General features: G+C 34.7%; 1 protein-coding gene and 1 non-coding gene across 2 annotated transcripts in view; both read right to left on the reverse strand.

The window, feature by feature from the left end:
* Window positions 1–15,010, reverse strand: part of RELN (reelin) — a 548,597-nt gene that overhangs the window by 271,498 nt on the left and 262,089 nt on the right. Inside the window, exon 8 of the mRNA XM_049783824.1 lies at window positions 11,295–11,346. Within this exon, the coding sequence (XP_049639781.1) occupies window positions 11,295–11,346 (52 nt within the window). The remainder of the gene's footprint in view (window positions 1–11,294; window positions 11,347–15,010) is intronic.
* On the reverse strand, window positions 4,281–4,362 carry TRNAL-AAG (transfer RNA leucine (anticodon AAG)). Its single transcript has one exon. It is a non-coding gene; the product is annotated as a tRNA-Leu (tRNA).

Genomic DNA, 15,010 nt, shown 5'->3' on the forward strand with positions numbered 1-15,010 from the left:
AGCCTAACTATTTGTTCTTCATGGTATATGTTTTGTTTTGTTTTGTTTTAATTTGTGAAAATTATTATTTATTGCAATGAAATCATTAATTCATTGTTAGAAAGTTTACTAAGATACCTGTTGCTAATTGATCTTTCTGTTATCGGTGGTTATTATTCCATGTTGAAATTTAAATTGGTGGGTTCCTACTGGGATCACAGTATTAAAAATGTGGAGTTGTTGTGCGGCTGCATAAGGAAACAAACGATTGAGGAATTCCAAGATCTGTGGCTGACATTGTGGCAACTCTGCCACAAAACCACAAAACCATTGTGGTATAGTTTTGGCTGCCAGGTCTTCTGGTAGTATGAGAAGGCAGGGGGAGAGTGTCCGTGCTCACTATGACAAAATCTTGGTGATGTCAGCCCCAAATACTGGCATCCCTAGAGTTTTGGTCAGTTAGATATCTCTGCAGAGATGAGTTTTTAAGCAGTGAAGTTGGACTATTGGCTTAGCAGCAATTGTGGGTGGGGGATGTAGCTGGCAAGTCTTCATCAGGGTGGGGTCATGGCCTGCCTTCTCCTCCAGAGATTGCCCCTTTTCAGCTGTGAGGCAAGGGTATTACCACCACCACTGTTGTTTGGTTTGTATCTCTTTCAAGAATAGATAGAATCTATGAAACTGGCCAATATAAATATATAGATTGAGTTTATAGAACTGGTCAATGCAGAACTGGCCAATGCAGGCTGTGGGGCATGGTTTGGGTTTCATAGGCAGGGGTTGGGAGCAAGGACCCATATGCACTCCAACAGTGTCATATGTTTATAAAAGTTCTTTTTATTGTTGCTGGCGTTTTTTTTTTTTTTTGGCCACACCTGGCAGTGCTCAGGGTTACTACTGACTTGAGGGAGCATATGAGATTTCAGAATCGAATACAGGTTAGTCATGTGCAAGGCAAATACCCTACCTCTGTGCTATCACTCTGGCCCCAAAAGTTCTACTTTTAATCTTTTTTTGCTTGATAAATTATTTTAATCTACAAGGAAAGCTGAAATAAACTGATGAGCATATTACAGCAAATTCAAGTTAACCTTCTTATTGTTATTGTTGTCTTTTTCTTAGACAATACCTAGCAGTGGTCAGATCTTACACCTGACTTTGAGTTCAAAGGTTATTCCTGGCAGAGCTTTGGAGAATATACAGTGTGCCATGGATCAAATCTGAGTTGGCTGTTCACCCGGCAAGCAACCTACCCACTGCAAGTTTTACTTGCAAGACCCAAGGCCACTCTTAACTTTACTTCCCAAATAATTGTTTTTAAGAATTTATTTCATTGTGTTTCTTTATTGTGCATGAGCGAAGACTCCATTTTGCTTCTTTATGTTATCTGTTAAATAAGTTTTTATAAAAAATAACTGCAGATAAAGTTTTTAAATGAACAATTTTATCTGACATTGCTCAAAACCACCCCATCAGTCCTTCACTAAGGGAAGAGACATGATCATTCCCATTATCACTTTTTTCCCTTGATTTGCCAATGACTTATGTTTTCAATCACTTTCAGGGATTATTTTATATATATACATATATATATATATATATATACAAAAGCCACTATATATACATAATGAAATACTATGCAGCCACCAGAAAATTGAAGTTATGAAATTTTTCTATACATGAATGAACGTGGAAACTACTATGCTAAGTGACTTAGTCATAGGGAGAGAGACAGACACAGAATAGTTTCACTAATCTGTGGAATTTAAGAAAAATAAATGACAGTATGGTAATAATACCCAGAGACAACAGAGATGGGGTTTAAAAGGAAGCTTACCACAAAGAGTGGTGAGTGAAGTTAGATAAATAACTACACTAACAACTATAATGACAATGGTAATGAATGAGAGAAAAAAATCGAATGTCTGTCTCAAAGTCAGGAAGGGTGGGTAAGGGTAGGGGCAGCATTGGTAGCAGGGAGGTTGCCCTGGTGAAGGAAGTGTATTTTTTTTTGTTTTTTTTTTTTTTTTGGACCATACCCAATAATGCTCAGGGACTATATGAGACGCCCGGGGATTGAACTTCGGTCCATCCTAGGTTAGCAAGTGCAAGGCAGATGCCCTTCCATTTGTGCCATCACTTCAGCCCCAGGAGGTGTATTTTTTATGACTGAAACCCAAGTACAAACATATTTGTAATCATGGTGCTTAAATAAAGATATTATTTAAAAAAAAAGCCACCCTTTTTGTATATATGTTCTTGTCTTGTTATAATAATTAACCTGTTCACTGGAAGCTTCATAGTTTTATATACCTAAACCTTTTTACTCCAAGATCCTTAAAATTTCTCATTTTCTCCCTTATGGTTAAAAATATAGGGATATAGGAAGTACTTTTGATAAATATATTTGAAAATACAGAAAATATTTATTTGAAATATTGTTAAATCATGATGCCTACAAAGCATTACTAGCATTTCCCTTGGTCCTAGGGTCCTTCCTGGAAAAACACAGTTGGGAGGCATCTATAAGATAATGGTTTGCAAAGGTGTCATCTCAAATTTTTCTTCCTATCCCATAGGAAATCTAAGGGAAAGGGGCTGATGGCCTTAAGGTGACAACCATAAATTTCAAAAAGCTGAATCTAATAAATCAAGGGAAGGCGGGAACAGATCGATGCTTCAGTACAGAAATGGATCATTCATTGGAATAGAAAAATGAAAAGTTCAGAGAAAATCTTAGGACACTTTAAAAGATGATTTTGCTGTTGACAGCCAGATAAATTTCAGCTTGCAGGAAGGCATTATTCAGATACTTTCATTTTAAAAGTCATTTGGTTAAGTTCACCTATAGTCAGGCATATATATATATATATATATATATATATATATATATATATATATACACACACCTCTGCATACAAAAAAAGAGTTGTGTGAGCATTGCTGCTAAAAATTCCATAATACAAACTATTTGAGACATTTCTTAGTAACAAAATTTTTGATATATCTATCTGTGAAATTATTTGGATTCACTTAGAATAATATTTGATTAAAAAAAGAAACTCTTCACAGAGCAATATAAATTTATCAAGGCAATAATTTATTCAATTTATAGGTTGAGGTTATTTGTATATAATTATAAACATTTCACCATAATGATGTAAATAATTATGTAATTTCTATCTGGATTATCATGCTATTTAATGAACCTTCATTTACTATATTAAAGGTCCTAACAATTAATACTAAATCTAAATGACTGTACTTAACCACAGAGTTGGCAAAGATTTGTCAATTTTCCTAATAGACATAAATTGGAATTATGTAAAGTTATTTTAAACAACATATTCAGACTAATGTTTAAACTGAGTATAAATTCAATGGCCCTTGACTTCAGTTGACTTTGATATTTGGTTACTGTGGGGTGTTCAAAGCTCAGGATGAATACATACAATTATGGCTTCTTTTTAAATTTAAGTATCTCTACCTAGCCTTTGTACCATCCATAAAAATAAAATAAAAAAATATTTCTAGTACCTATAATGGGATATATAAACCAATTCTGGAAAGTTCTGTTCACAAAACTATATCTAGCACATACAAATTATGTGACTACATGGTTTGTCACTACCATGTTTCTCTCCTGTCTTAATACTTATTAGTTTTTAAGAATGTTTCTTTTTGTATTGTTTTGGAGTACACAGGGATATACTCAGAGGTTACTCCCAGCTCAAAGTCAGTGTTTGAGGTCACTCTTAGCATCGTTTCAAAGGATCGTGTGATTATGAGAATCAAACTTGGGGCTTCAACATTCAGAGAATGTGCTCTAGCCTTTTAAGATATCTCTGTCCTTTAAAAAATTTTATTCTTGGAGTCAAAGAGATAGCACAATGGTAGGGTGTTTGCCTTGCATACAGATGGATGGTGGTTTGAATCCCAGCATCCCATATGGTCTCCCGAGCCTGCCAGGAGCGATTTCTGAGCACAGAGCCAGGAGTAACCCCGGAGTGGCACACGGTGTGACCCAAAAACCAAAAAGAATTTTTTTTATTCTCTTTGGTTGATATATGGTGAAAAAGGAATTTTCATCCTATGCTGGTGGGAATGCTGTCTGGTTCAACCCCTATGAAATACTGTATAGAGGGTTCTCAATAAACTCAAAATCAAGCTGCATATGACAATGCAATTCCACTTTTGATATCAATCCCCAGGACAGAAAACCATTCATCCAAAAAGATTCAAGCACAACATTATTCATTGCAGCACTCAGTACAATAGACAAAAGTTGGAATCAATTTATCTGGTAGCGGTGGGATTCGAACCCACGCCCCCAAAGAGACTGGAGCCTTAATCCAGCGCTTTAGACCGCTCAGCCTCACTACCTACGGAATCAATTTAGATGTCCAACAAAATATGAGTGGATCATGAATATGTGGTACATATATATAATGGAATACTACATAGTTGTAAGAAATTATGCAATCATGCAAGTTACTGCAACATGGATCGATCTGGAAGATATTTTGGTAAATAATTTTGGAAGAAGAATAAAAATACAGAATGATATCACTGATATGTGGTATTTAGAATGAACACATGAATGAAAGCAATGGTTTAAATGGAAGTTGTCTAGAATACTTCTGCCCCAGAATATAGTGAAGAGAATGAAAGAAATCGAGTGAAGGAGGATAAAGATGTGAAATAATGAGTGAGAGGGGCCAAGGAGACTCAGGTACATTGTGACATTAAGAAAGGTCAGAACTAAATATCCATGCCATATTCAACAACAATAAAACCCTGTGATTCAAACTTGAACAACCAAGATTAAAAACAGGCCTGTGATGATGGCAGGCTGGGATGGGGATTGATGTTATAGGATGGACTCTGGGAATATTGGTGGAAAAAGGATGGCACTGGTGGTGGGAATGGTACTGAAACATTATCTAAAACTCAACTATATATAACTTTGTAAATAGCAATGCTTTAAATTAAAGAAATTAAAAACATTTTATTCTTGATAACAATAGTCAAATTTGCAAATGTTTTCTCTAAATAATATATCACCATTTACCTTAGTAAACATGTGGCTTTATTCTATAACACAGACACCGAAATTGCACTTTTGATTTTTAAAACTTCTCTAAAACTTTTCTTTTCTTTTAATTGCTACAAGTAGTGGTGTGGTGGGAATATGTGCATGTGATTGTAAGCTAAGGGAGTTGTTATGTGAGGGACAAATGCTCTACCACTTGAGCCAAAATCACAGAGACCTCCACTTTTAGTTATAAATATATTTCCTAATATATTTCTAGCTATAATTTTGAGATCTATCTATAAATGTGAGAATTATTTATCTCTTTACAAATCCTTGGTTTTGTTTCTCTTCAAGTTCTCTAATTCATGTTCCAAATTCATATTTTAAATATCTAAGGAACTCCCTGACACAATAAGAAAACCAAGAATTCTAATTAAGTCACATAACTGCAACCAAATGTTACACTCTGTTTTGATTTTTCTTTCTAGGCTTCCCAACCTTTTAATTAATTTCTTTATTTTGTCTTTGGGCCACATCTGGGAGCACTCAGAAATTACTCATAGCAGGCTAGGGGGATCATATAGGATACTAGGAATAGAACCCATGTTGGCCATATACAAGGCAAGCACCCTATCTACTGTGCTATCCTTCCAGCACCCACCTTTTTTTTTAATCTGCCCTACTGTTTATGGTCAGTAACTACTGAAAGATAAGTAAAGAATCTATGCCAGTTCTATAGGATATTCTTTCCTGCTTAAATTAAAAAAAAATTATTCTTTTAAAAGACATTTAATTGATCTAGATTTTTCCATAGCTTTAAAATTAAAATAATATACCAGAAGTACATGAATATATTTTAAGGTAAATTCCTCTTCACTCACCACACCTGGGGTGGTAATAACCTATATAAAAGAGTTTTCTTGGGAGCTGGAGAGATAGTATTATGATCTAAGAAATGTTAGGATCTAAAGTTTGATTTAGAATTAACTGTAACCTAGCTTTACTGTGAACCTAAGTACAGCCATGACAGGCTCAAGTTTTAAGGAACAAAAATTAGGCCAGAACAGCCAGCTTCAGGAATGTCAAGGGCTGTTCAAAAACAGACAAAATAGCAACATCCGGGTGGTAGGAGGTAGAGAAGGTCACGGGCACCCAGGCGCTGGAGTCACTCCTCTACTACTCCAGCTGACACAGACCCCAAAGCCCTAAAAACACAGTATTACACTCTAAATATCTAGCCATAAAGGGAAACAACCTAGACAACAGTGAATCAACTTACAGGTTGACTGTGATGTTTTGAAGTCTCTGAAACCCTATCAAAGGAGCCTGATAGCTCAGTAAGGTCGTTGTTGCCTTACAGGGGGTGACCCCAGCATGCTGGTAAATAAACTCCCATGCTTTATTGCAGTGCTGTTCATCTCTTGTGGTCTTTGTAGGGTGGATCTCGAATCTGAGGTTAACTTTAGAAGTTAACAATAGTACAGGGGTAAAGACTTTTGCATTGTTGCAAATCCCCAGTGCCATATAGGGGCTCTTGAGTACCACCAGGACATCCCTAAATGCAGAGCCAGGAGTAAGACAAGAATATTGCTGGGAGTGGCACAAACTAAAACAAAAGGATGTTGTGGACAACAATATTTCCAGGTGGTGGACTATAAAGGAACTCTAATACACTATTGGTGGGAATAGAAATCCCTTTATGAAAAGCAACATAGAAATTTCTCAAAAAAATTAAAGCCACAATTAAGCCCACAATTCCACTCCCAGATACCTACTCAAGAATGTCACAGTAATTTGTAAAGGTATATACACAACTATGTTCATTCATGCAGTGGTATAAAAAACAGTCAAGATTTAAAAACAAAACCCAAGCCAAAAATGAGTGGATAATAAAAAATGTGTACACCAGGAATATAACTCAGCTATAATAAAAGATGAAATATTGCCTTTTTTGAGAACACAGATGGAACAAGAAGGAGTCATGAGAAGCTAAATAAGTCAGAGGAGAAAAAAATATAGTGGTTGATATTGTTCATAACTGATAGATAAATAAAGCAAGGAAATAAATTTCAACTAAAATAAACCTTTAGACTTTGGCCACAAATCTAATCATGGTGGGAGATGGGGAGTTTATGGCAGGAGGAAAAAGGACAGTGGTGGAGAGCACTTTGGCAGCAGGCAGAAAAGAGTTACATAAAGTGGTTATCCTAAGATTTACAAATAATTTAAATTCCTGTCAACCAGTGTTGCCTCACTAAAAAGTAAAGTGGATTCTCTTGTATTCATTAATGGCTTAAATTAATTGTCGGAAATTAACATTCACTGCTCCTGCAAAAGAGTAAAAATAAAGACTTAAAACAAATATAAATGATGGTCTCACTCTTATTTACTTCTGTGGTGCTTGGGATTAAATACCAGATCTCACACATGTGAGGCATGTGCTTTGCTATATGGAAATATGTAATATGGAAATATGGAAATATATATATATATAATTCATATACTTGGTCCTTCATTTTTTAAATTTAAGAATAATGATTTTAAACAAATTTGTTCTGGTTAAAATGTTCTAATTTGCTTGCTTTCTGTGCTAGAGTTCTAAAAATGTATTCTTGTAGCCCAATCTCTGAAATATGGACTTAATTCTTTTTTAATTATAAAAGTATCATATGATTATTATAAAAAATGGAGGAGACACTTGTTAAGAGATCAAAGAAAATTCTCTCATGGAAAAAAAAAACTCTAGGCTTTTGTAATGTTTTTCTTATGCTCACATATGGGCTTCTGGATTGTAACTTGTTTAAGTGTGATCAATGTGAGAAGAAAATAACCCAAACTATAAGTAGGCAATCTTAAATAATTTTTATAAAAGCTAAAATGAGTCACAATGACTAGAAAGTGACAACCTCATGATTTGAGAAAACTGCTTTTAGACACAATCAGCCTTTGGGTCCTGGCTGTAAAAAAACTTGCAGTAATAGAAGATTGCTGAGGAGACCATTGTTGTGCTAATGGGGTTCTCCAAAGACTTGAGTATGAACACCAGGGCCAATGGAGTACTGCTGTCACATCAGCCCCCTGTTAATAGGAGAGGCCAGCAGAGATTTCCATGCTATGGGATCAAAATTTGAAGGAAAAAAAAATAAAGCTGGATACTACAAATTTTTTTTCTTCAACTAGAAAAATCCTTTTGAAAATATGTGCATGCCATTTATTAATGTATAGTATTGAAAATTAAATTAGAAAGTACTAATAATGTATACTATTAGTAACAGTAATAGTAATAGTAAAATGATAAATAATTATAAGACACCTTTATTTTACTAAATACTTTTGAATAGAAAATTTTAGTTCCATTATAAAATCATCTAAAAGAAATGCTGCCAGTCATTTGTTTTTGTTAGCCAGGTCTGAATTAAACAGATTATATATGTCAAACATGAGGCCTAATTGGTTTCTTGGTCACTATTTACTATCTTTTTTGCTATTAGTCATTAAGAGCACATTACATTTAATAAATTTTATCTTAATATGAGTCAAGCATAGCTAGTAAAGTAATTCAGCTTTATCTTTTGTTTGTTTTGTTTTGTTTTGGAATCACACATGGTAGTACTCAAGACTTACTCCTGGCTCTGCATTCAGGAATTACTACTGGTGGATGTGTGGGATCATATGATGCCGAGTGTAAGATGACACCCAACTATTAATTATTATAAGATGACATAAAGAAAAAACAAAACAAAACAAAACAAATGTGTTACCCCAACTTCCTCTTTTTTTTAGATATGTAAAAGTCAACCTGGATCTTATTACATCGTTCCCCATAGGATGAATTTGTACTGAGAATAAAAAAAAGTCAGTTTGGGGTTCCTGTTCTTGGAGAGACCATGAGGTAGAAGTCACTGACTCCATAACTCTCACCTGATGGCTTGGTTTATTAATCCTTTACAGCTTTCTGTCTTCAGACGCCTCTGCCTGGGGTGATTTCACAATATGGGGATTTATTTTACAACTGGCGCTTGAACAGTGACCCAAGGACCCAATAATGGTGAGTTATTTGACACTCTGGAGGATAATTACATCAGAATTCCTTTAGCTGGTCTGAGTGTGTGGCTTGTCACCAGAAAATCAGTTCATGTGGCCTTGTTTGAATGGTTTCATATTGCTCCCTGTCTGGTTACTCAGCTACCCCCACCCATGGTAGAAGAGGTCCCTTCAGATGGAACAGAAGCAGGCAGTGAAAAGGAGAGAGCTGAAGACCATGAGCAGCATCCCGGAGGTTAAAGCCTATTGTCTTTCTTCTAACACAGGTGCTTTGTGCAAGGACTTTGGCCCTCCAAACTGCAGCATCTTATCAAGGTCACTGATGAGGGAGAAACCAACAGCAGGGAGATGAGCAGGTCCCCAACCCAGATTCCAGTCTAGGTACTGAAACTGTTTGCATCCCAGATGACTTCAGCAGCCTACTACTGAAGGAGAAGATGGAGGAGAGGGGGAAGGATCCAAGCCCAGACAAAGCCCAACTGAGGAGAATCTGTTTTAAGAACCTCCTGCAACTTTCATCTAGATTTATCTCTCAATCCTATTTGCATAAGTCACTATATTTCTGGTTAAACTGTGTGTTCTACTCCTTTTTTTTTCTATGCCATACTGCAAACAGATCATTTTATATCCAACTCTGGTGGTTTAATATTATTTTGCACAGTTCTGGGGAAATGCATAACATTGTTAGATTTCTAATGGTTCTCAGTCATCCAATTGGGAATGCTGCCCAATTGCTGCAATGCTTGATTGTGTACATTAAGTAGTAACGTATTCTCAAATTATGTCTACAAAAACATTCTAATGTCTTTGTCCACAGAAATCGATTGAAAGAAACTTGGGTACAGTAGACTCTTATTCTTATTACAATGCTCATTATAAGAATGTTTTAGCAAACTTATTTTCAAACTGTACATATATCTGCAGAAATGTTTTTATAATTTTGTTTAGGGCAGTTTATGGAAAAGGAACTTGGATGTTCTAGACTCATATTTTAATGGTAAGAATGTTTGAGAATTTTTCAAATTAATTATATCTGCAGAAAGGTTCCAATGTATATTTCAGAGAAGTCTGAAAAACCTTTGTGATATGTTATATATAAGACAAGGACAGTGAAAAGCTTATTGTTTTGAGAATTATATATGCACAATTTACTCTATGATGCTTTTTATAGCTCATCACCTCACTTACTACTATAGGATTTTTTTCCTTTTATTTTTCCAACTTCTACTGTGATTATGCAAAATAACAACCATTTTTATAAGTTCTATTCTGGGGTTCCTGCTTCTGGCAGAGAACATAGAACGAACTTGTAGTCTTCCTCAAAATTTTGTTTTCTTTATTTTGAACAGAAAGGGTGAAATTGTAAGATGACACCCAGCTATAAATATTGTAAGATGACACCAAGTTATTAACCCAAAACAAAGGTGTTTCACCAATTCCTCTTTCTTTTTACCTAGACCAGTGGTTGGCAACCTTTTTATTCAACTGAGCCAAATCTCGCCAAAACCACAATTAAAAATTATTTTGAGAGCCACACAGGGCGTGCACTGACAGAGGCTAGGAGCAGAGTCCTGACTCCTGGAGCAGCAGCCCAGCACACAGAAGAGCCAAATTCAAAGTGTAAAGAGCCACATGTGGCTCATGAGCCGCAGGTTGCCGACCACTGACCTAGATCTTTGATATGTAAAAGTCCACTTGGATCTTAGTACACCCTCAACCATACAGTTAAATTTGTATTGAGAATACAAAAAAAGTCAGTTTTGTTTGGTGTGCTAGGAGAGACCATGAGGGAAAAGGCACTGACTCCATGCCTTTCTCCCGACTGGCTGGGTTTATTAATCCTTTATGGATACCTTTCTTTAGACCCATTTGCCTGTGGTGATTTCACAACATGGGCATTTATTATATACTGAAGACTGAAACTGGCTTGACTGCACAAGTGCCCTACCTTTTGTATTATCTCTCTGCCCCCTAATTCAGCTTTACTGAAACAATCCAATGTACTCAAAATCTACAGGTAAATCATTTTAAGATTTACTTGTGTCATTTTACCACTGGCTGCTTGAAAACAGTGAGAAGTGCATGGGGCATTTAGTTATTTCACTTTAAAAATGCTTCAAATAATTTGTTGAAAATTAAGTCAAAGTTAATACTCTTTCCTAAACCTGAAAACATTTGTTACTATAATCCAAAATAATGAATTACATTAATATGTATAATTGCTAAAAACACTTACCAATGGAAAACTGGAGGACAGAAGCCGTGGTTGTATTAAGGCTTGTGGTAATCTAGAATAAAAGACAAGATTGAAAATCAAGTAAGATATAACATAAAATAGAAAAAAGGAAAAAGGGTTGTGATATAAACTGGGGTCAGGATGAGAAGAGGGAAGAAAAGAGTCATTAACAGAGATTACGTTTATCCAGAGATGAGCTTATTTGTTTCCCAAGATGTCTGAGTACAGATACATCTCAGGTTTCCCTGGTGGAACATTCCTGGAACGTCCTGATGCAGGCACTCATAGCACATCTTTCTGTGTCCTGTTGAAAATTGATTCAGTGTGATTTACCAGCTGATCTCGTGTGGAAGCTTAATATCGCCCCCTTCATTACTCCACCATCTCCCCAGCACCAAGTACCAAAATCCCAGATTCAAAAAAATGTTATAAAAAACCTAACAAGCAACAACCAAGAGATAATTTAAGGGTAAATGAGGAATGTAAAATTATTTTAGAAATTAAATGGAATTATAACAGTTTAAAGTGTGGGATTTCTTTGAGGGAATGATGAAAATGTTCTAAAACTGATTTTGGTAACATTTGCAGAAATTTTAAAAAAATGAACAAAAAATTCTTTGAGATCTTTAATGATTTATTTCTCAATGAAACTGTTGTATTTTTCCCTAAAAGTGAATGAGTTATGAGTCTAGAAATACCTTTCCAACATATTTCTATTATTTCCCTTTAGTAGAAGTATAGCTGACTAATTTTCCTCCTTCTGAAAGATGAATGACACCTATTTACTTTAAAATTGTTCATTCTTTCAAGCAGTTACTTTGACCCATATGATCTGAAAAATAAGGTTCTCATTTTCAAGGCCTCTCTTGTTGGGTTCATGATTTTCTAAGTTTAAGTGTGCTCTATCTTCCATGACTGCACCATACTAAACAAAAAGTGATGGACTGTGTCATTTATTCTTCCAAAATAACATTACTCTATTGGAGGTAGTTGGGAACCGTAAGGTGTTGGAATTAAAAAGCATATTTGCTCCATCTCCCTGACCAAATTGTATATTATTCTTCAGTTCAAATATGTCATTTTAGCCAGTGATGTTAGTGTTTATATCTGACAGGCTGAAAAAACAGTGCTTTTGATAATAGAGCATCTATGACCATTTGACGTGAAACTTTTTTTCCTTCCAAACCTCAGTGTTCATAAGTTATCAATAATATACCAAAGCAGGGGCCGGAGAGAGAGCATTGCGGTAGGGCACTTGCTTTGTAAGCAGCCTATCCAGGATGGATGGTGGTTCAAATCCTGGCATCCCATATAGTCCCCCATGCCTGCCAGGAGTGATTTCTGAGTACAGAGCTAGGAGTAACCCTGAGCACCTCTAGGTGTGACCCTAAAACAAAACAAAACTAAGATACCAAAGCACAGAAAATCAGTATGAACACTAAATAAATCTGAAGAACTCATTGCAGCATGAAGCTTCTGTCTTGTTTTCCCTGTCAATTTTTTGAGTTTGATCCTGCACTAGTCCCAAATTCTCCTTATGACTAAATAGCATTTACAAATATGTGAGAATAATTCAGTAAATAACTTATGTTTTTAAATGGAGAGTAACCTACAAAGTTCACTTTTACAGTGCACATTTTGTCTTAAAGGAGTGGGACATGAATTCCTCCTTATCTTCATTTTAGAGTAGCAGGATGAATGAAATTAAATGCCACCACTTAAAACATTAGTTAAATAAATATTGAAGGGTTGCTGGCACAGTAAAAGTGAGAACATAAATGCAGGGGGATCCCACACATCAGCACAGGTCACACTCGCTGGTTCTGGCTTTGCTAAAAATGAAATGGCCGTGTGACAAATGTATTCTTTTGGCACTTTAAGGTTTTTTTCTTTTTTTTTTTTTGCTTATGGTCTAATGTCAGTAAGAACTGGATTTATGAAAACAAAAAGCTAGATTTTAAAAAGTGATTTCTAGGGACTAAAAACTTTCATCAGTTCTCATGCATAGCATTTTTAACACGACTTGGTTATAAAATTCATACAAATATTAGGAAAGGACAATTTAAATTTTTCTCATCATTTTACTGATTTAGTTTCTGAAAACAAATCTTTATGCAATGCAGTTTTAGCTTTGGATATAAAACAGTATAAAATTACTAGAATTTAGAAATGGGTAGTGTATAAAGTGTGAATATCATCTCATCGCTGTCAATGTATCTTCATTCTATTCCATTTGTCTATAAGAAATTCAATATAGAGAAATACTTATTATGAAAATATAAATCTGTTTTCTTTTTTCTTCAGATTTAGATAATTATTTTGAACAATTTTCTCTTCAGTTGAGACACCAATTTCACATTCATTTTAGGGTATAATTAAAATGTAGTGCATTGGCTATATGAGCTCAAAAGCTTAGTGTACAATGATATAATGAAACAACCAGGATTAAGTATACATGGTATCAAATTAACAGTATACTTAAGTTTTTATGCTATGGAAGTATGAATCTAGGAATTACATTTCCAGGTACTTTTATTTTATATTAATCCATAGAAACAGAAAATAAAAAGAACTACTTCCAAAAATATTACTGAATGAAAGACATTCCATTATAGACACTTATTCTAAGCTCAATTAACTGGTAAAAATTTAATTTGCTTTAAAGTTTATTGTTAATTAATTCAGTCATGGTACATTATTTGAAATGTACTAAAATCTTTTTTTTAAAGATCTTCACTATTAGAGTTGCGTTTATCTGCAGGAAAATTTTAACACTTTAAGACTTGAATTATGAGCAACTATTATTTTAATTTGCATCCGATTAATTCAATTTGTGTTCTAATTTCAACTAAAATCTTTTCAATTTATCAATGTTCTGAAGCTCATATCTTTAATAAATTAAATCCATTGCCATGAAAAGGTATTTGAGCAGTATATATGTAATGTATATAAAAGCATGTTATAAAATGTAATTGACTCAAATTTTGATAACTAAATCTTCTTAAAAATGTTGTATATGGGTTTGTATCTCTATTGTAACAGACAAGTTTTGGCCACTTTTAAATTTAATTTATATAATATGTATCATTGAGGTGAAAAACACAAAGTCTCATGATAAAACGAATGAGAGAAAGAATTGTGAAGTCTAAGTCAAAAAGCAGAAAAGAATATAAAGTAGCAAAGAAGCAGAATCAATAGTATAAATAATGATTGCTTTTTTGAAAATCATTCTTTTTTTTTTTAAAGGATCTATTTGATAATTTCCATTATTTTTTTTTCAGAGCTTCACCTTTTTTGTTTAATTTATTTTTTTGGTCATGACCGGCAGCGGCAGCACTCAGGGGTTACTCCTGGCTCTGCGCTCAGGAGTCACTCCTGGCAGGCTTGAGTGACCATATGAGATGCTGAGATTTGAACCAGGGTCCATCCTGTGTTGGCCGCGTGCAAGGCAAATGCCTTACTGCTGTGCTATTGCTCTGGCCCCTAGAGTTTTTTCTTAAGCTATCTGCTCCAGCCCAGAACTTCAGCGTTAAATGTGAGACCAAGGTTTTGTCTGAAGGCTATTTGAAATATAATTTTTAGAAATTTATTTTATTTTATTTTTCTTAATAAGGAAGTATTACCATTCTAAACTCAAACACATTCAATGCTTAGTATAGTACATCAATGGTATATCTTGTTCTTTACAGTAAGTTCTCTAAAAACATTATAACATA

The sequence above is a fragment of the Suncus etruscus genome, chromosome 1, assembly GCF_024139225.1.
Source record: "Suncus etruscus isolate mSunEtr1 chromosome 1, mSunEtr1.pri.cur, whole genome shotgun sequence".
NCBI classification, from domain to species: domain Eukaryota; kingdom Metazoa; phylum Chordata; class Mammalia; order Eulipotyphla; family Soricidae; genus Suncus; species Suncus etruscus.